General features: G+C 47.7%; 2 protein-coding genes across 11 annotated transcripts in view; both read left to right on the top strand.

Moving 5' to 3' along the window:
- Positions 1-3,873, top strand: part of EDA (ectodysplasin A) — an 81,687-nt gene extending 77,814 nt beyond the window's left edge. For 5 of the 6 annotated variants that reach the window (XM_081964019.1, XM_081964020.1, XM_081964021.1 and 2 more), the window contains one exon: positions 1,640-3,872. In XM_081964019.1, coding sequence (XP_081820145.1) covers positions 1,640-1,891 — 252 coding nt within the window. In that variant the 3' untranslated portion in view covers positions 1,892-3,872. Of the gene's footprint in view, positions 1-1,639 lie in introns of all 6 variants that reach the window. The other variant, XM_081964023.1, reaches the window with a different exon arrangement.
- Positions 3,874-9,748: 5,875 nt separating this feature from the next.
- On the top strand, positions 9,749-14,765 carry IGBP1 (immunoglobulin binding protein 1). 5 transcript variants are annotated; one of them, XR_014176305.1, is made up of 6 exons: positions 9,750-9,982; positions 10,064-10,372; positions 11,257-11,449; positions 12,679-12,813; positions 12,968-13,080; positions 14,358-14,495. XR_014176305.1 is itself a non-coding variant. In XM_081963930.1 (6 exons), the coding sequence occupies exons 1-6, from the start codon at positions 9,789-9,791 to the stop codon at positions 14,492-14,494; spliced, it is 1,026 nt and encodes a 341-aa protein (XP_081820056.1). In that variant the 5' UTR covers positions 9,752-9,788; the 3' UTR covers positions 14,495-14,765. The 5 variants fall into 5 exon arrangements, 3 of the variants coding, with proteins under 3 accessions (XP_081820057.1, XP_081820056.1, XP_081820055.1); XR_014176306.1 differs by having other exon boundaries at positions 14,355-14,489; XM_081963930.1 differs by having other exon boundaries at positions 9,752-9,982; positions 12,734-12,813; positions 14,358-14,765.
- The last annotated feature ends 5,048 nt before the right edge of the window (positions 14,766-19,813 follow it).

A 19,813-nucleotide genomic window follows, 5' to 3' on the forward strand; every position in this document is an offset into this window, starting at 1 on the left:
CCACAGGTGGCAAGGGGAGCCATTTGTCAGAGCACGCGAGGCGCTGCCCTGTCAGCTGGCCAGCGTGCATTCGCACGCTGGCCAGCTGAGTTCACCGTTTTTAAAAGCCATTTTTTCGCCCTCCCCAGGCTCCAGAGGCTTTATAGGAGCCTGGGGAGGGCGAAAAGAGCCTCCCCCCCCCCGCCCGGAGGTGCTCTGGAGGCTTCAGGGACCGTCCGGGGGCTTCCCTGACGCCTTCGGAACGCTTAAAATGACCCTCCAAGCAAACCGGAAATGACTTCCGGTTTGCTCGGAGGGTCGTTTTGAGTGCTCCGAAGGCGTCAGGGAAGCCCCCGGACGGTCCCTGAAGCCTTCGGAACGCTTAAAACGACCCTCCGAGCAAACCGGAAATGACCCTCCGAGCAAACCGGAAGTCATTTCCGGTTTACTCGGAGGGTCATTTTAAGCATTCCGAAGGCTTCAGGGAAGCCCCCAGACGGTCCCTGAAGCCTCCGGAGCGCCTCCCGGGGGGCAGGGGAGGCTCTTTTCGCCCTCCCCAGGCTCCTATAAAGCCTCTGGAGCCTGGGGAGGGTGAAAAAAGCATGTAAAAATGGGGGGGTCGTGCCTGTTGTGCGCGCATGCACACTGGGGGGTCGCGCATTGCATTATGGGTGCGGCACACCCGCACACGACCCCCTGCGCTCCCCCCACTTGTGGCACACGTGCCAAAAAAGGTTCGCCATCGCTGCTCTAAGCCCATGGAAGTTGCACAAGCCTTGTCTTGGAGCATGTCTGCAAAACACTTTCCTAAGCTGCCTGCTCTAACCTGCCCGGCCCTTCTTGCGGTTGACCTGCTGTCCTACTGTATATTAGGAATTGCACCTTCCTACAGAATGTGGGGTGGGGTGGGGTGGGGTGAATGAGCCCCGGGTAAGGAATCTGGAACTCGTTGGCAGAAGACGGGCCAAGTCCCCAGGGAAAGAGAAGGGTGAAAGGCATCCCTTGCAAGACAAGACAAAAGCGCTCCAAGCTTGATGGGTCATTCTGGCAGCTTGTCTGTGAATGCAGCAGCCTGGAACTTTTTACCCAGGTGGCACCGGGTGGTTTTCACTGGGGACCTCATAAAACTCTAATTGGAGCATTCTATGAAGAATAAGATGGTTGTTATTTTTTTAAAAAAAATCTTTCCACAAATAATTTATTTAGGTAATAGAGCCCATGTGGATGTCTGTCCCCATAAGCCAAATCTTTCCCAAAGAAGTTACATATTTTTCTTGTCTGAATGGCCTTATTCCTCAAGAGATGGCATTTCAGCCATGCTGCTTTGATAGGCCATTAACCATGGAAGTGGATAATCAACAGAAGCCTTATGTTTTCTTTGAAAGTAATTTGTAAACAAAATTAGATTTCTTCCAAGGATAATTGATTATCAGTTCAACAATCATTGTGTGTTGCATGAAATGAATTCATTTTTTTTTGTGGGGCCCTGTGTGCATGAGAGGGAGACAGCTCTTGGCTGAGTGGCCGGTGCCCATGTTCTCTGCCATCATTAAAGAGTAATGTATTCTGTATTTTGAATAACAAGCATTTACATGACTCTCCTGTAGGGTTTCTTCCTCCTGGTGATACTTTTTTCTCCCCAATGTTCGCTTCCAATTAGGTGTATTACATAAACTTCACAGATTTTGCCAGCTTCGAGGTGGTGGTGGATGAAAAGCCTTTTCTGCAATGCACTCGGAGTATTGAGACAGGAAAGACCAACTTCAACACCTGCTACACAGCTGGGGTTTGTCTCCTCAGAGCTCGGCAGAAGATTGCTGTGAAAATGGTCCACGCTGACATCTCCATCAACATGAGCAAGCACACCACCTTCTTTGGGGCCATTCGGCTGGGGGACGGGCCCTCTTCCTAAGGACCTGAGGTGGGGGCTTCCCAAACCACCTGGCCTCGCTGTTCAAAAGATTGGGAAGAGTCAAAGAACTGATATTTATTTTTTTATGTAACTACAGAGAGCAAACCAGATTTCCCTTGGCTCCATTGGAGCCGTGCTTAAAAATGAAGCATTGCTAGGGATGAGAACTTCCACCTGAGCTGCATAGATCACGTCAGAGGCAGGTCACTTCCTTCCCACAACTTGCACTGATAAGAGTTACTACGGCAACAGATGATGGAAGGCACACAACTGAATGCTCTCCAGGAAGATGTATGTTAACAGGAAAATTCTTCGTCTCCACCACAAACACCCTCTAATTTTTTATACCAAAATTATAAGGGACCGTAGAATGTGGCCAAGACACATCCAAATCTGATGACAATAAATTTCATGTTTAGAAACTGGAACTATAGATGAGGGACTATTGATAAAGCTTGAAGTAGCCCTTGGCAAAAACATACTAACTATCCAGTTAAAATAGTGAATTTGTCTTTCAAAAGTTAATGTGTTGTTGCAGGTTTTTAAAATGGTTTCTTTGTGGATTTAGTTTTACAGTCTCTGTCTCGACCCCGATAGGTTCAGAATGTGGCATTTCCCAATTCCGTTTTGGTACTTTTCTTCTAGGCCAAGATTAGTGAGGGTGGATGGGTGCCTGTCTTTCTTCAAACTTCCCAATGGGCATTTTCTTTTCTCAGTGAGCCGAGACCAAGTGGTAAAACACAACCTTGCCTTACACAGCGTATTGGTCCTGAGATGTGGACAAGGAGCCTGTTTCCTGTTAAGGGAAGAGAGGCTCAGGGAAGACAATTAGGCAGTCCTAGGATCCAGTTCAGACTTGGGAAGCAACTTTTTCCATTGTGTACGCATCAATGTCAGCCAAACTTTAAAGCGACTGCTCCCACTGGGTACTTTTAACGCTGTGAATTATAATTGCAAAGATAATATGACCGTTCTCTATTTTTTTGTGGAGCAATTCTGGAAAACCATATATTAAGTCAGCGGGCAAGGGGGATCATTTAGGGTTTGCCTCTGTCCCTTGGAAAGGTGATGGGAGAAAGTTAAAGCAAGCATTGTGAGGCTATAATCTTGTTTCTTCCAGACCTTGGGGGGGGGGGGGGAGCCACCAGTTTGTTTCAGCCAAACCTCCTGTTCTCAGTAACGGCTGCCCTGATAGAGTCGTTGGGAAAGCAGAAAAGTGCCAGGGTGGTGCTCGGTTTTAACTGGCAACTGTAAAGTTGAAATTCTACTCTTACGCTATGCACAGATGTTTTGATTCTACTGGTCTCATTTATGGGCAGAGATGAAGAAATGTTCCTGAAAAAGGCTTGTGTATTATCTGCAGGCTCCAGGTTAGCAATGATTTTTCAAGGAAGTCTGCAGCAATGCCAGTCCCGTCACTTCTAGTGATGGAAGCTTCTTTTACTTCGGACATAGGGGTCCAAGACTGGAAACTCCCCAAGAAACAACGAAGGCTTCTCTGTCTCTGCCCTTCGGCCAGCAATCTCCGGATCAGGGCTCCAGGCCAGCTGTTCCGCTTGTCCAATGGGACACTTGCAGGTAGTCCCTGGCTTATAACCACAATGGAGGCCCAACTTTTTGGGGCTATAAGGGAAACATTTGTTAAGTGAGGTTTGTCCCCTTTTACAACCTTCCTTGCCACAATTTTCGAAGTCAGTCGCTGCAGTCTTTCAGTTAGTAATTAACCCAGCTGTTAAGTGGATCTGGCTTCCCCATTGATTTTGCTTGTCAGAAGATCACAAAGGGGAATCACATGATTGCAGGACACGGCAACCGTCGTAAATATGAGTCAGTTGCCAAGCATCTGGATTCTGATCGCGTGACTGTGGGGAGGCTGCAATGGTCCCAAGTGTGAAAAAACTTTTTTCTGTGCCATTGTAACTCTGAAGAGTCACTAGACCAGGGGTGTCCAAACCTGGGAACTTTAAGACTTGTGGACTTCAACTCCCAGAATTCCCCAGCCAGCTATGCTGGCTGGGGAATTCTGGGAGTTGAAGTCCACAAGTCTTAAAGTTCCCAAGTTTGGACACCCCTGCACTAGACAAATGGTTGTAAATCGAGTATTTATGTTCCACTCCAGGCTTCCTGTTTTTAATGGTCTTAAAAGAGTTGGCTTTATTAGAATATAAAGTACGATCCGCCATTAGGCGTTTTAAAAGAGTGATGTGGCTGAAGACAGGAGAGCTCTAGGCACAGCACAGCTTCCCTTGCGGTGGGGTAGAGATGGCAGATCGGACAGCAGTTGTAGTCACGATACGATCTCTGTGTATATAAATATATAGATAAATATATACATATATATATATATAAGGAGAGAGAGAGAAAGATATATATATATAGATATATAGATATATATTTAGAGAGAGTGATATATAAATGTATATAAATTGGGGTGTAAGTTTAGTTAATTTACAGTGTTTTCTTTGCAAATAAAGCTCTCTTGATGTGATTTCAATGGCTCGAATCCCAGCCTCTGTTTATCAACCACCAAGCAAGACAGCTTTTTTTAAAAAAATATTTTTTATTAAACATATTTAAACATTAAAAAACAAAACACAAATTTCCACTCATTGCAGCATCTCCGTATCGGTATTATTAATATCATTCATATTTACATAAGCTCTGTTTCTAAGTTCACTAATCTATATTATATAGTCATTTAGGCTGTAATAATATTCACAAATATATACAGTATTGTTGTATTATTATAGATCTTACATAATTCTTATACAGTAGTTTTAAGTCTAGCCATTTATACCATCTACTCAAGTCTTTATAATACTCCAATTTTTCTTTTTCTTTCAATTCCATGGTCAACCTATCCATTTCTGCTCGCTCAGTACCTTTGTTATTATCATTGGATCTGAAGGGATATTATTCTGTTTAAAATTTTGAGCAAAGATGATTCTAGTTGCAGTTAATATATGTAATTATAATTATAATAATTATAATTAATTATAATATAATAAGAATAGTTACAAGTTATAGTTATAAGAATAGTTATAAGAATTATAATTAATTATAATATAATAAGAATAGTTCCAGTTTCAGTTCAATCTTTTTTTCTGTAATTTGTTCCAACCAATCCTTTATTTTAAGCCAATACTTCCCAGCTTTGGAGCAGGTCCACCACGTATGATAGAAGGCTCCCTGTTTATGGCTGCGTCTCCAGCATTCAGGCGAGCGATTTGGAAACATTTTGGCCAATCCAGCTGGAGGTAAATGTCAACTATAAAACATTTTGTACAGATTTTCCTTGTAGGCTTCTGACATTGTTAATTTATCATTTTTCTCCCATAATTTATCCCAATGATCTAATTCAATACTGTAGCCAAAATTTCTAGCCCAGCTTATAATCGTCTGTTTCTTCCTCCATTTTATATCTTAAGAAGTAATTGTATGCTTTGGTAATCATTTCTCTTCCCTCCCACCCCCGTCACTTGCAATATTTTATCCAATTCCAATTGTTTTCCATAAATGCCATACTGTTCTACGTCTTTTTAAAATCTTGTCTTAATTTGGAGATCTCTATTCCTTGATTCTTTAACTCCTGATCAGATTTTACTTTTCCTTGCTCATCCAATAGTTCTTTGTATCTCACAATCTTGTTTAGATCTAATATTTTTGGATAAATCATCGCCTCCATTGTTCATAACCAAATTGGAATTTTCATGTAGTGATTTTTCTTAATTTTTCCCTAGATGTATAACAGAGCATCCCTTACTAAGTGTCTCTGTAAATATAAGTGAGTTTTGTCTTCCCCCCTCCCCCCCCCCCGAGAAATGTGTGTTAGCCAAGTTGGAGGTTGTGACCCTCTATTGCTAATATCCTACTATTATTTAAATTAATCCAGTCTTTCAGCCAGGTCACAGCTGCCGCATGATAGTAAAGTTCCCAGTAAGGGGGATACCAAAATCCCCCTTATTTTTACTATCTTGCAAAAGTTTTAAGAGGGCTTCCCCCCCCCCCGCAACCAAATAAATTTTAATATTATTTTATTTAATTCTTCAAAGAATTTTTCCCCTAACTTTATTGGCACAGTTTGAAAGAGATGCAGAATTTTAGGTAGAATATTCATTTTGATTGTGGCAATTCTCCCAATTAATGATATTTGTAATTTTGTCCAGTTATCCAAATCTTTTTGTTTTTGTTGTAATAATAAGGGCCCGGGACTTCTAATGACTCGTGAAAAAATCAGGACAGAATTGTCAGAACAAGATTCCCTTCTGAAAGATTGCAAGATTAAGTAATAATGGTTAGGTGTCCTTTTTATCTTTAGGAAGTGTTTTCTTGGCAGGACTGGAGAAAATGAAATGGTTTGAGAATGACTACATGGAAATACAAAGCATGATGCTACTCTGAGCCACCAGCTCAGCACTGAGAGAGGGCGGAAAAGCCGTTTAATTACTTGCTACACTTCATGATAGCGTAACTCCTGCTCCAGTGGTGGGTTCCGGATCCTGTCGCAAGCGGTACGCTGCAATGAGGCCGGGCGTCCACGCTATGCATGCATGCGCACCCACCGCCCACGATGCTCCAGCTGCTCAGTGGAGCGTCGTGCAGGTGCCGTACGCTGCATGCACGAGCTCAAACGGCCCGGTCGGGTCAAATACAGCCAAGGAAGGCGGGCGGGCGGGCCCTCCGAAGCACTGTACTGGAAGGTGCCTGCTGCTCCCAGCAGGCACCGGTAGGCCCGTAATGGGGCGTATTGCCCAGAATCCACCACTGTTCTGCTCACTTTCCACTCTGCCGATTCCCTAACAGAAGTAGGAAATGTTTTGAATGTCACCAAGTAGCTCACAAGTTTGTCCCAGAAATTTCAATAAATCTGCCGCAGACCCTGCTTAAGCTATCATTTTGCAGGATTTCGATGTACACACACTGAGGAAATGACCACTCGGTCTTCAGAACATGGAAGCAGCACCTAGGCAGATACATACCTGCTGAACCCAGTTCATTTTTACATACTTAGCAGGACCATGAACTACAGATTTGCTGAATGCCTGGCCTCTGTGTGAATTTTAATTCCTCCAATTGCCCCGTTCACAGCAACAGAACAGGGATCCTCTGCCCACTGCCAGGAATTCAACCCTGACTGGCTCAAGGTTGACTCGGCCTTCCACCCTTCCGAGGTAAGTACAATGAGGACCGAGATTGCTGGGGGCAAGATGCTATCATTTATAAACCATTTAGAGAGAGCAGTAAGTGCTATTGCTAAGTATGAACTATTCTAATGGTATGAGAGAAAGACCTTGGGAGATGGGGAACTACTCATAAAAGTATTGCAGACAAACTCTGCCCACTGCCAGGAGTTTGAGTCCGATGGGCTCAAGGTTGACTCAGCCTTCCTTTCTTTTTTCCTTCCTTCCTTCCTTCCTTCCTTCCTTCCTTCCTTCCTTCCTTCCTTCCTTCCTTCCTTCCTTCCTTCCTTCCTTCCTTCCTAGGTTGGTAAAATGAGGACCCAGATTGTTGGAGGCAACATGCTGACTCTGTAAACCACTTGTAAAGCACAATGAAGCTTGTAAATGTCTAAATACTATTACTAGAGCCTAGAAGGATTGCCATCCTCCCTTAGGGTAGGCAATTCCAAAGTAAGGGGTCCTCCCCCCTTCTATCCTCATGGCTGGGTTTGCCCCCCAGACAAGGGCAGGAACTGTAGAAGGAAGGAAGGAAGGCCCTGAGTTAACAGTGCTTGAGGCACAGAAGGCTACGCGTTTATAGTCAGCCTCTGAAGGCTACCAGCAGCCACCGCAGGACCTGTCAATGAGGGCTGGCCATGTCCTAGACCCGTGATGGCGAACCTATGGCACGTGTGCCACAAGTGGCATGCGGAGCCATTTGTCAGGGCACGCGAGGCACTGCCGTCAGCTGGCCAGCGCGCATGCGTGCGCTGGCCAGCTGAGTTCACCTTTTTAAAAGCTATTTTTCGCCTTCCCCAGGCTCCAGAGGCTTTATAGGAGCCTGAGGAGGGTGAAAAAAGCCTCCCCCGCCCCCCCCGGAGGCTTCAGCGACCGTCCCTGAAGCCTTCGGAACGCTTAAAACCACCCTCCGAGCAAACCGGAAGTGACTTCCGGGTTGCTCGGAGGGTCGTTGTAAGCGTTCCGAAGGCTTCATGGACCGTCCGAGGCTTCCCTGATGCCTTCGGAGCGCTTAAAACGACCCTCCGAGCAAACCAGAAGTCACTTCCGGTTTGCTCGGAGGGTGGTTTTAAGCGCTCCGAAGGCTTCAGGGAAGCCTCCGGACAGTCCCTGAAGCCTCCGGAGGACCTCCGGGGGGTCGGGGGAGGCTCTTTTCGCCCTCCCCAGGCTCCTATAAAGCTTCTGGAGCCTGGGGAGGGCAAAAAAATTGTAAAAATGGGGTGTCGCGCGTTGTGCGCGCATGCGCACTGGGGGGGGGCACGCGTTGCATTATGGGTGCGGCACGCCCACACTCGACCCCCCTGCACTCCCCCCACTTTTGGCACGCGAGCCAAAAAAGGTTCGCCATCACTGTCCTAGACAGATGCAACTTCCAGGGCCCTGCCATGGGCAGCTCTGCGAACGAACCAATTTCTGAGCCTCCCACCCCAAAAGGTCTGCCAGTGGAAGGCTGGCCAAAGGCCGTCCTCGGCGCAGCTCCAAAATCCCGCTCAAAACTCTCCCTGGAAAACTTGGGAAAAGGCTATGCCCATCTCACAGAGGGAAATTGGGCAGCCAGAGAAAAGGGGAAGAAACACTTGAAGTCCGCAACTCGGGTTTAGCCTAGTGCAGATGCCAATCAGAACCGGACATGAGAGCTGGTTCAAGAAACTTTTATTGAAGTGCTTCAGCAAAAGGATTTAAAGGAGCTAAAGGAGCCAAGACACAAACCAATGCACAAATACAAATTTTATAGTTATGATTACGTTAGAAGTGCTAATATCACCTTATAAAATGGTAACAATGAAGCTGAAAGTTTAAGACAGAAATATAGGATGAATTGGACCGGGGATATCTAGTGCCATGAAAAAGAGGACTCTGGGGAGAACAGGATAGCAGTCTTCCAATATTTGAGGCTCTGCCAGGAAGAAGGGGGTCGGTCTACTGTGCAAAAGCCTGGGAAGGGAAGGGAAGAAGCAACGGATGGAAACTGACCAAGGAGAGAAGCAACCTAGGGCCATTCTAACAGTGGGAACAGCCAGTGGAACTCTTTCCCTCCAAAAGCTGTAAATCAGGACTGTCCAAAGTTGGGAACTTTAAGACTTGTGGACTTCAACTCCCAGAATTCCCCAGCTGGCTGGCTGGCTGGCTGGGGAATTCTGGGAGTTGAAGTCCACAAGTCTTAAAAGTTCCCAACTTTGGACACCCCTGCTGTAAATGCAACAACACTGGAGGTTTTTAAAGAAGAGGCTGGACAACCATTTGTCTGACGTGGTGGAGGGTTCCCTGCCTGTGCAGAGGGTTGGACTAGAAGACCTCCGAGGTCCCTTCCAGCTCTCTTCTGATGGATGAGGTTAACACCCCAGGAATAAACCGTGGTTACTCGACCCCCGTTTCTTTGGATCGGATCCCTCTGCTTCGCCCTGCTTCTTCATACGTTGCAGGTTTCTGCTGACAAGCCGGTCAAAAGGGGCGCCTGATTCGCCGTCGGAAGCGGCCGGGGCTGGGAGCCTGCTTGAGGCGGCCGCGTCCTTCCCGCGGCTCTCGGGTCGCCCATGGTGGCTGCCCCGCTAGAGGGAGCCCTCGAGCAAGCTTCCAACCGGAGGGCCTCGCCCCGCCCACTGCCCCTCGTGGACCCGCCAGCCCCGCCCCAACGCCACGGGAGGGCGGAACGGACGGGAGGCCCCGCAGCGTGACGTCTCCGCGCCTCCTTGTGACGTCACTTCCGGCCGGGCGCAGAGATGGCGGCGGCGCCTGAGGAGAAAGAGCCGGTGCGGCTGTCGGAGCTGCTGGAGTCCGGCTGTCGGCTGCTGGAGGAGGTGGAGAGCGACACCGAGGGGTCGTCGGGGGCGCCCGCCGTCCAGCGCCGGGTGCAGCGCGGCCTGGAGCTGCTGGAGCAGGCCGCCCGCGCCGTGGCCCAGCTGGAGCTCTTCAGGTGAGGCGGGCGGGCGGCCGAGGGGAGGGGAGGGGAGGGCGCGAGGCCCCTCCGGCTCAGCCGCCTCGGCCTCTCTTGCAGCCGCAACGAGGAGCTGGAGGAGATCCCCTCGGCCGACCTGCGCTTCATGCTGGTGCCGGCCCTGCTGGCCGCGCTGACCCTGCGGCAGGTGGCCCCCCAGCGCCGCCTGGAGCACCTACGGAAGGCCCGCGGCCTCTTCCTCGACTTCCTCCGCCTCTGCCGGGACTACGCCGTGGCCCGCTTCGACCTGCCGCGAGAGGCCGTGGACGGCGACGAGGAGGAGCACGGCGGGGAGGCCGCCCCCGCCCCCTCCGACGACCAGGCCTCCATGCTGGCTATGGCGGCCGCCCGGCGGGCCAAAATCGAGAGGTAGGCGGGATGGGAAGGGGCGCTGAGGACCTTTCCTCTCGCCCCCCTCAGTCCCTGCAGCTTCCAATCTCCCCTCCCCAACCGCCCCCCCCAGCGATTTTGGGCACCTCCTTCCACTGGGGACGGGGGGGGGGGGGAAGGCCAGCCCTTGAGCCCCTCTGGATTTAAGCAGCCATGGTGGAAATGCTCTGGGAAGAACCACCTGCAGAGGCTGGCAGAGAACAAGTTTTGATTCTGGATTCTCCCTCTGATTTTTGGAGCAGAGGAATCACTGTATTTTGCAGACAGGAATTATGGTCAGCGTTGGCTTTGTAAAAACCAGCTCAATGCAGGGTGCCAGTGGTTCTCAACCTGTGGTGTGCAGACGTCTGGGGGAGGGGCACGATGTCATCACGGGGTTGGCAAAGGCTTGAAGAAATGCTAAATCTTAAGGGTCTGTGGTCCGTGGCCACAAAAGGTGTTTGAAGGCGATCCGTGGTGAAGAAAAGGTTGAGAACCACTGCAATATACAATACTTGTTAGGTTTTAATGTTAGAAATCGCCTACAAGTGATCTCAGCTCCTATGGGTTGTTCTCAAAAACATTGAAAATAACAGCAGAAAACGTTAACAACGCTTTGTGCTGGAGGCAACTCAGTTCAAGACATTAAAAAGGAACATCATGGCTGGGAGCCTGAGCAAGAACCAGATTAAGGATGGCAAAGTTAGGACTGACTCAATGTTTTGACCGGGGTGGGGATGGCTGGAAAGATTAACTAAAAATACAGTTCATTCCCTCCTTGGATGCGTTCAGACAGAGCTATAAAACTGTGTGTTGCAAATGTTTTTGCTTGAATGCCTGCAGCTAGACTTGTTTTTCACTTCCATAAATCTTTTGGAAAACAGATACAAGCAAAAGAAAGAGGTGGAGAACCAGCTGGCTTCTTTAAAAACCTTCGTTGATAGTGGTCAAGCTGAAGAAGAGCAAATACGAGAATTCTATTTGCTGCAGATCAAGAAGTGGATCACTGTAAGCTTGGAGGAAATTGAAAGCATTGATCAGGAAATTGCAATCCTTAATCGGCGGGGTGCTCTACAGGTGAGATAGTGACGCCAAATGTACGGATCAAATTTCAGGCCTCTTTTGATAATCTCCCTCCACAGTGTCCCCTGATCAGCATTGCTGAAAATTAAAACCATGACTTCATAAACAATAAAAAAATGAAAGCTATAATGTATGCCTTGTAACAGGATATAATCTATATATTGGTGTACAAAAGCAAAAAGTTCTATTCCTTTCTGGTCGAAAGTAAGAAAAGTCCCCAAATCTTGGAATATTCATTAATCTAAGAAACATTCGATAATAGATAGTTAGATATTATCTTAACCTTATCTTCCAAAACCAGATAGGTGGCTTTCCTGGCCAGCAAAATTCCTTATTGAATTATTTATTGTTGAACATTCTGTATTGAATAGCTTTTAATTTAACAAACATCATTTATAAACCTTCACATTGCAGGCAATCGAATGCATCTGAATAATCTTTGCAAGGGAAATATTCATGTTTTGGGGATTTGTGCTAGAATCTCCCTTCTCTCTCTTCTTTGAAACAGTTTGAATTCTGGTTTTATATAAATTAATTCAGATATGCAATCAATCATTTGTAATCTGACATGTGAAGTGGCACTCATCAGATTTTAAATGCTGATGCCAAAACTGCCAAAATGGTATGATACCATTTTGGCAGGTGCTGTATGGAAAAGCAGAGAAACAGGAAGTGGTTTAGCAAGAAAGAGGGACTAGCCAATTGATGCACAATTGAACATTTAAAATCTGGCACAAAAATAAGGTAGTAAAAATCCAGCTCAGGTAGCCTGACTCTATTCATGCTTCTTCGAAGAATTCATACTCCCTGCTTTAGTACAGGTGGAGCCTGGGCAATTGACACAAACACCTGGGGCAATGCCAGGTTGAAAGCCCAGACTCTCCCCTGTCTGGCCTATTTCTCAGTCTCAGTTTCCCATCTATGAAATGGAAGCCAGTCTTGCTCTGAAGCACTTCATACACATTAAAATGTGCTATTGAAATTGCTATACGCAGTTGACATGAGGAAGACCAAAGTGATGTCAGCATTTTGATGACTTTGATAAATAGTGAAAGATACATTTTAATCACCTCTTTAAAAAGGTGCCTTCCTCCCCCCCCCCCCCTTTGCCGAAATGTATTTTACGGGTGGGTAGATGCCATCTTTTGAGGGAAAATATTGTTAAGGAATTGTGCAGTTCCCTGTCCTCCGTTTCCTGGAGTTTTTGTTTTTGTTTCTTTTAGTGTGAACAGATGCTGAAAATTGCTCCTCCTCCTGTTTTTCCATCCCTTCTCCCAGGGTCCAGCCACACGACCTTCCCAGCCATCCCGACCTCCAATGAGGCCCTTCATCCTTACTCGGGATGCTACCCAGGCAAAGTATATCATTGGGGGAAGGGAGGTTCCTTCCGCTGATTCTGGCAGGGAGGAAGTCCTGACGGCAGATGAGCAATTCATGAGGGGAGGGTGGACTCTTCCTCTCCTGCAGCTCTGCTCAGCTTGAAGAGTCCTGGCCTGCTTTTCTCTCTTGCAGGGTGTTTGGCGCTGGCTATCCTAGCCTAGCAACAATGACGGTGGATGAATGGTACGATCAGCACCAGAAACAAGGAGTCCTGCCCGACCAGGGTATCTCCCAAAGAGCTGCAGGTATTTCTGAGCATAAAATGTGCAAGCAGGGAGGGAGTTGAGGAAAAGCCACTCTTAGAGAGGAGCTCCTCGTTTGGCTGATCTATCAAAAGCCCCAAATTGAAGACAGTTTAGGATCCCTTGGAAAACTAACTGGATGGGAACCTGACTAGCGAATTTGGGAAGCGCAACATCTTAGCTTTGGGATCCGGAATGCCCTCACACAGCTGTAAACGGTGGCGGTTCTAAAGTGTGCTTGGTGAGACATAACAGGCCCAAAGAATAGTTTAAAATCTTTAAAGAATAATAGCAATAGCCCTTAGAGTTGTATACTGCTTCACAGTGCTTTACAGGCCTCTCTAAGTGGTTTACAGAGTCAGCCTCTTACCCTCCAACAATCTGGGTCCTCATTTGACCCACCTCGGAAGGATGGAAGGCAGAGTCAACCTTGAGACTTGAACTGCCAAATTGCAGGCAGCAAAATACACACACAAACACACATGGCCTTCCCCATCTATTCACACCCATGAGCAATGCTGTGATGTGCGCGCACACATGCACACACACAATAAACCAGGCAGGGAAGATTTGCAGAGAAGAAGGAAGGTTTGCAGGAAGCCATCAATATTGTGTCCGTCCGTCCGTCCCCCCCCCCCCCATACACACACACACATTTTCCTTGACTTGGCTAATTTCGCACCCAGAGCCTTTCAGGTAGTTCTACTGGGTCTCTGTTCCCTGGTTGTTAGGGAGTCCCACAGAAGTAGCCTGCAGGACTGCATACTAAGCACTGCGCTCATATATAAAATCCCCTTAGCAAACAATGGAAATAATAGTTAAGGTTCCATTCTTTGCAGCCCCACATAAATAGCCACAGAACTGAGACCACAAAAAATACCTGAAGGTGTGCTGGGGAGTATCTAGGGAAGCATGGATTGCCCTTGTTGCTCTGCTGAGCACAGGCTGCCTTGTGGAATGACCAAAACCTGCATCTAGTTATTCTCAAAACCACGTAGAATAAATTTTGGAACACATGGGCTTTTGTTCAGAATGCAGAAGGCTTAAATGTTTTGCTCTTCTGATGTTGGTGCATAGTAGGCCTCTCTTGTTTTATCTCTCCCCCATTCCATAAGCATTGCCACAAAGGGGGTGAAATAGAGGTGGAATAAGAAATGGGTGGCCGTGTCAATGCACTTGACTGGGATTGTCATAGCCGTGCCCCAAAGTTGTGTTGATGGACTTAGAAGCATGTAGGTGGGGCTGCTCTTAGCACAGCTCTGACGCTTGTCCTGCAGCAGGTCCCGAAGACCAGCAGAAGGAACAGGAAAACGCCACGGAGGAGGTGGAGCAAGCGGCAGCATTGAAAGCACGGGAATGGGATGACTGGAAGGACACGCACCCAAGGGGCTACGGCAACCGGAAGAACATGGGCTGAGGAGCGCCCCCCACAGCCTTTGTGGGGAAGTGTGAGTGGTTCCTCTTTGGGAAAGAAGAAATAGAATGGCCAGGCGTTGTATCAAGGGCCCAGATAGATGGGAGTTCCAGAAATGCCAGCATAGGAAAGGAAGAAAGCTTCATTCCTGGCTCCTCTCTTGTCTTTAAATAGTCCTTACTAACCAGATCGGATGGCCACTTGGAAGTACTTTGGGCTGTTGTCACTTCTTATCTTTATTTTAAAAGACAAATAAAATGCTCCCATCAGTTCATCCAAGCCTCCCTTCCTTGAGTCTTTCAGCCTCTGGCTGCTTCATTCTGTCTAAAAGCCAGCGAGACTTTCTGGAGGGCATCTGGAAGTGGTTGTGGAGAATCCTTGGTTCTGTGCCTACCAGATTCTGTGCATCACCTTTTTATGCCCCTTGGAGAAGGGGAGAAGCTGCCACGTGCACATATAGGCGCTCCCTGTATTCCTGAGATGGAAAAATGTGTCCTCGTACTTTGGTTCCCAGCATGCTCGTAGTCCTGCGTCCACAGCTTATGAATGGCTCAGGTTGCCTGGGTCCCCAGGGCAAGGTTTGAGTCTCTGAACTTGTGCCTCCAAAATTTGGTGGGTGGGTGAGAACAGTGCTCTGTTTATCCAGTTGTTCCCCCTATGGAACTCTGCATCTGAGTTCTGGCAGCAGTTCTGAAGAAGAGTGCAAGGGAAGATTTGGGGAGCGAAGGGGTGGTGGGTATCATTGCCTGATATGGCTCTCCGTTAGGCAGTCAAGAGGGGTCTCCTACAGGCAAATGGCCCCAAATCCTTTTCACCTGTGATAAAATAAAGTGTTCTTGTACCCTTCATTAGAATTAAGTTCCTGGCCACAGAGGTAGCCTTGCTTAGCGATGTTGCAACATCGCTCAATGAATGGTAGTTCTGACCAGTCCTTGAAACCTCAGCCATTGCAGCGTCTGTCTGCATCAAGTGATCCAAATTTATGACCAGGCCGTTATTAGGCAAGGACCTCGTGCTTCTCTTGGGCTGCACAAACTGCCAGTTTCGTCCTGCCAACTCCTCCCCAGCCTCTGCCACTCCCCCCCCCCCCCCCCCCAGTTTCTGGCCCTTTGCGAAGGCCTTGCGACGGTTGTTAAGGGAATCTGGCTTCCCCGTGGATTTTGCTTGTCAGAAGGTCGCAGAAGGGGATCACATGACCCCAGGACATTGCGACCATCATAAATACGAGTCAGTTGCCAAGTGTCTGAATTTTGATCACGGTGCTGCTGCAACGCTTGTGTGAAAAACAGCCATCAATCACTTTTTTCAATGCTGTTGTGACTCTGAACAGTCACTAAATGAACTGTTGTAACTCGAGAACTACCTGGACAAGTGCTGTTATAAACTGCAAGAAACAGTTTTGGTCTGATGGCTAAGGTGCTGACTGAATCCTGGTCCTGCCTTAGACATGGAAGCTGACTGGGTGACTTTGGCCCCTTCTTTCTCTCCCAGCTCAACCATGGCTTTTGTTTGGGGGGTGGGGGGAAGCAAATAAGACCCCTCTCCCCCAATCTCTGAGGACCAGTATCTGCTTGTAAGTACCGTACTTGGAATCTCTCCTGTCCCCATCACAAGAGGGAGGACTTTTTCTTAAGAGTTTTAGGCAGAGAAATCTGCTAAAGACTTTTCCTCATCTCACTTAAGTTTTTCAAAGAAAATAAAAGAAGAATCCCAGCTATATTGACGATGAAACAAGGAAAAAGAGTAATAAAGTTTAATTTATTTGATTTTGATGCTGCCTGACTTCAGTAAGAGTTTTATAAAAAAAAATAGAATTAGTTTTTGTAGACATACCATTTCAACTCAATGTTCCTCAAAACAAAAATATAGCTATTAATATATAGTATTATAAAATAAGTAAAAATATTAAATATATTAAGTATATTAAAAATATCAAACATTCATATTAAATATTAATGTACTAATCCTAACAGCTTTTGTTAGCTGTCAAAGTTTGCTGCACAAGGTTTCGAAATATCCTGTCTTGAATGGATTTCTGCCTGCAGTGTTTGTTTTGCTTATGAATGGAGCCATCTAGATACTTGGCTTCGTCTTTCAATAAGTTCTTTATCCCTTTAAGTGCTGGCATCTGTTTTGGGCTATTAAGAAAGACTGGGGGCTGCTTTCTGCCTCTAAGAACACGTTTCTCCATTTCTCCTTTTGGGAAATATTCTGCCTCTTTAATATTTCTCAAAATAGTTCATTCTTCCTGGGGAGGGGCAGGGAGGTTTCCCCACACTATCATACACTAAAAGGGGCTTCAACGAAGTATTGTGTGTGCCTCTTTATGCAACTATGTTATTTATTTTTTCCTCCTAAAAGATTTTTTTTATTTTTTTTCCAATTGAATTGTGCAGCTTATATGTTGTTTTAGAGGTGCAAAAATTCTGAAGTTTCATCTGGTTTTTTAATATCCCAAAACTCAGGCATTTTAACAGGAGTATGTAGACTTTCTATCATCAATCCTCTTCCTCCTCCTCTTGCCTATCCAGTGCAGGATGAGGCCTCTTCTGCATGTTTCCAAGTAATGTGGACCTTAGCTTTCTTTTGCCAGTTGGACCCATATCCATGTAAATAGGAAGCCCTCCTCTCTGCACCCAGCTCTAGTCCGTGCTTGGAGACATTTCAACTCTTCCTGACTGGCTGTTCCTGCAGGTGAAGAGATGCTGTTCCAGAGAAAGGTCCCAGGGCTTCCAGCTTCCTACCTTAACAACCAGGACCTTCTGTCTGATTGTAATGGAATATTTGGCACTCATGTGCTCCAGAAGGGCTCTCTGGCAACCTGACCAGATGGCACGTGGCATTGGCAACCTTAACATAGGCAGAAGTGCCTATTTAGCCAGCATTGCCCAGCGGACACTAGCCAGGCTGGATCAGCTGCCCAATTGAAGGAGAAGTCTTACATATGGCATTCCTGAAACTTTCCCATCCCTTCCCTTAACAATTCTCAATTTAAATCTTGTGAGAGCAGAGGGAAGGTGTGCTGCTGTCCAGATGTATTGAGATCTGCATTACAAAAGCTTTTAAGAGACTGAGCAACCATTTGTCTGGCATGGTATAAGGTTTCCTGCTTGAGCAGGATGTTGGACTAGAAGACCTCCAAGGCCCCTTCTGACTCTGTTGTTCTGTTACCCCTCCCTTCCCCTCCCCTCCCCTCCTGGAAGCTTCCCTTCCTCAGTGCTTTAGCTTCCCAAGGGTCCTTACAGCTTCTGGTTACAGCCTTGGACCCATTATGGCTGTATGCTCCTAACTTCAATTTCTTATCGACCCCCCCCCCCCTTAGTAGGCACAGATTTGCCACTGACACACAAACGCTGCTTTTATTTTGTTACTAGTCTGATTTCTCCTCTCTCCTTCAGAAGCTCAGGGCAGCCTACACTGCTCTCCTTCCCCCCCATCAACGCTGTAGAGCAGTGTTTCTCAAACTTGGCGACTTTAAGTCCTGTGGACTTCAACTCCCAGAATCCCCCAGCCAGCATAGCTGGCTGGGGAATTCTGGGAGTTGAAGTCCACAGGACTTAAAGTCGCCAAGTTTGAGAAACACTGCTGTAGAGCACCCAGGGCTGAGAAGGTATGGCTGCTCCCCCTCCCCTTCTATGGGGACTTTGGAGGCTGAGGAGAGCCAGGCTCTGGCACGGCCCCGTCCTCTTCTGGCACCTTCTCTTTGAGCTATGATCCGGGAGGCCCGTGTAGCCTTGTGGGACTTTCCCAGAGCAGCCTTCCTCTTCTGGAGCTCCCCAGAGGGAAGTCATTAGGCTTTTTGGATACTTACCCTCTTCAGGGCCATGTGTTTGCCTGAGGAAAGATCCCATTGACTGTTCTCAAGAGTATCGGGATGCAAACTTGATTGACAGATTTAACTGGCTTCTGCAGTTGGAGTAGGTTCTGTTCATCTTTGGTCGGAGGAGGTGGCAGGAGGTCAGAAAGTAAGAGCATTATTAAGAGAATTGTCAACAGCATTTGGCTAATTACCGATCAGGAGCTGTCGCCATCTGTCACCAGGAGGGATCATGGCCGGCCAAAGCAGAAAGGGCACCTGGAGGGAGGGAGGGAGGGGAGGAGGGAGGGGAGCAGGTGTTGCTGCCAGGGCCTCTGCCGAGGCTGAAGAAAGAGGAAAGGACCCAAAGCAGGAGCAAACTCTAACATTCCTTCCGGCTTCACCCGAGGCTCACACTTGGATTCCCCTTCCCAAAAGGATTCAGGCAGACCCTGGGCTGGTCAAGAAGGGGGCCAGGCCCAGAGCAAGCCAGGGAGGGGATGAAATGCGGGGTCCCCCATCAGGCCTCGGTCCCCTCCCAAAGGCTGCACCACTCCCCCCCGCCCGAGCGTTTGCATCAGTTGTGGCTTCTAATCCTCCAGCATGGACTTTGGGGCCACTTCAGGGCCTTTAGGATGAGGGGGGCACTTCTCTGATCCAGCCTGCCACTGCCCCCCCTCCCCCCGAACAGCAGGGCTAATTTGGCAGGTGACCCTTGCTCTATTTCTGCCCCGGCCCTGGCACTCTCCATGGGGGGGTGCTAAGCAGCAAAGATGCCCATCCTAGAAAAGCTGCTTGACGTAAACTTTTCAAGTGTGTTATACAAGTAAGCTTAAGTAATATGTAACCTTTTCCCCAGAATTGCTTGCACGTTATCCTCTAAATCTCCATCCGGTGTCTTCGGTTGCAGTGATAACTCTGGAGAAGATGCGTCGGTCAGTTAAAAGTTTGGCTGTTGGTTTTCCAAACCTTGAAATCTTTTCCTTTTAACCAACTCTGGACCCCTAAACTCTCCCCCTGGATCCTTGTGGAATCAACAGCCCCTTTGGTTGACCAGACTGTTTAAAGTGTCACAATGCATGGATGTGATCCTGCCTTTTGTCTGCTTTCCTGGGAGCTGCCTCCTCCCTGATTCTCCTTCTCTGGCCAGGCTGAGGAGCCCAGGGGAGCAGCCCAGAGCCTAGAGAGCTGGTCAAGGGGGGGGGGAACCAGGGGCATTGGGCTTTGGGTCTCCTGCTTCAGGAGATGAGGGGGCTCTTCCCTCAGTCTGAAGGGATCAAGGCCATTGCTCCACCACTGCCCCCTGCTGGCAGGATAGACAACGGCCGGCTTGGCTGACCGCTTGATTTGAACCGCTTTCTGCTTCAGAGACTCCAAATGCAGAACGTAGAGTAACAGAGTTGGAGGACCTTGGAGGTCCTTAAGTCCAACCCCCTGCTCGATCAGGAGACCTTATACCATTTCAGATAAATGGTGGTCCGCTCTCTTTTTGAAAGCCTCCCGTGATGGAGCAGTGAGCACTAAAT

The sequence above is a fragment of the Natrix helvetica genome, assembly GCF_964273705.1.
Source record: "Natrix helvetica genome assembly, chromosome: 11".
Classification (NCBI taxonomy): Eukaryota; Metazoa; Chordata; class Lepidosauria; order Squamata; family Natricidae; genus Natrix; species Natrix helvetica.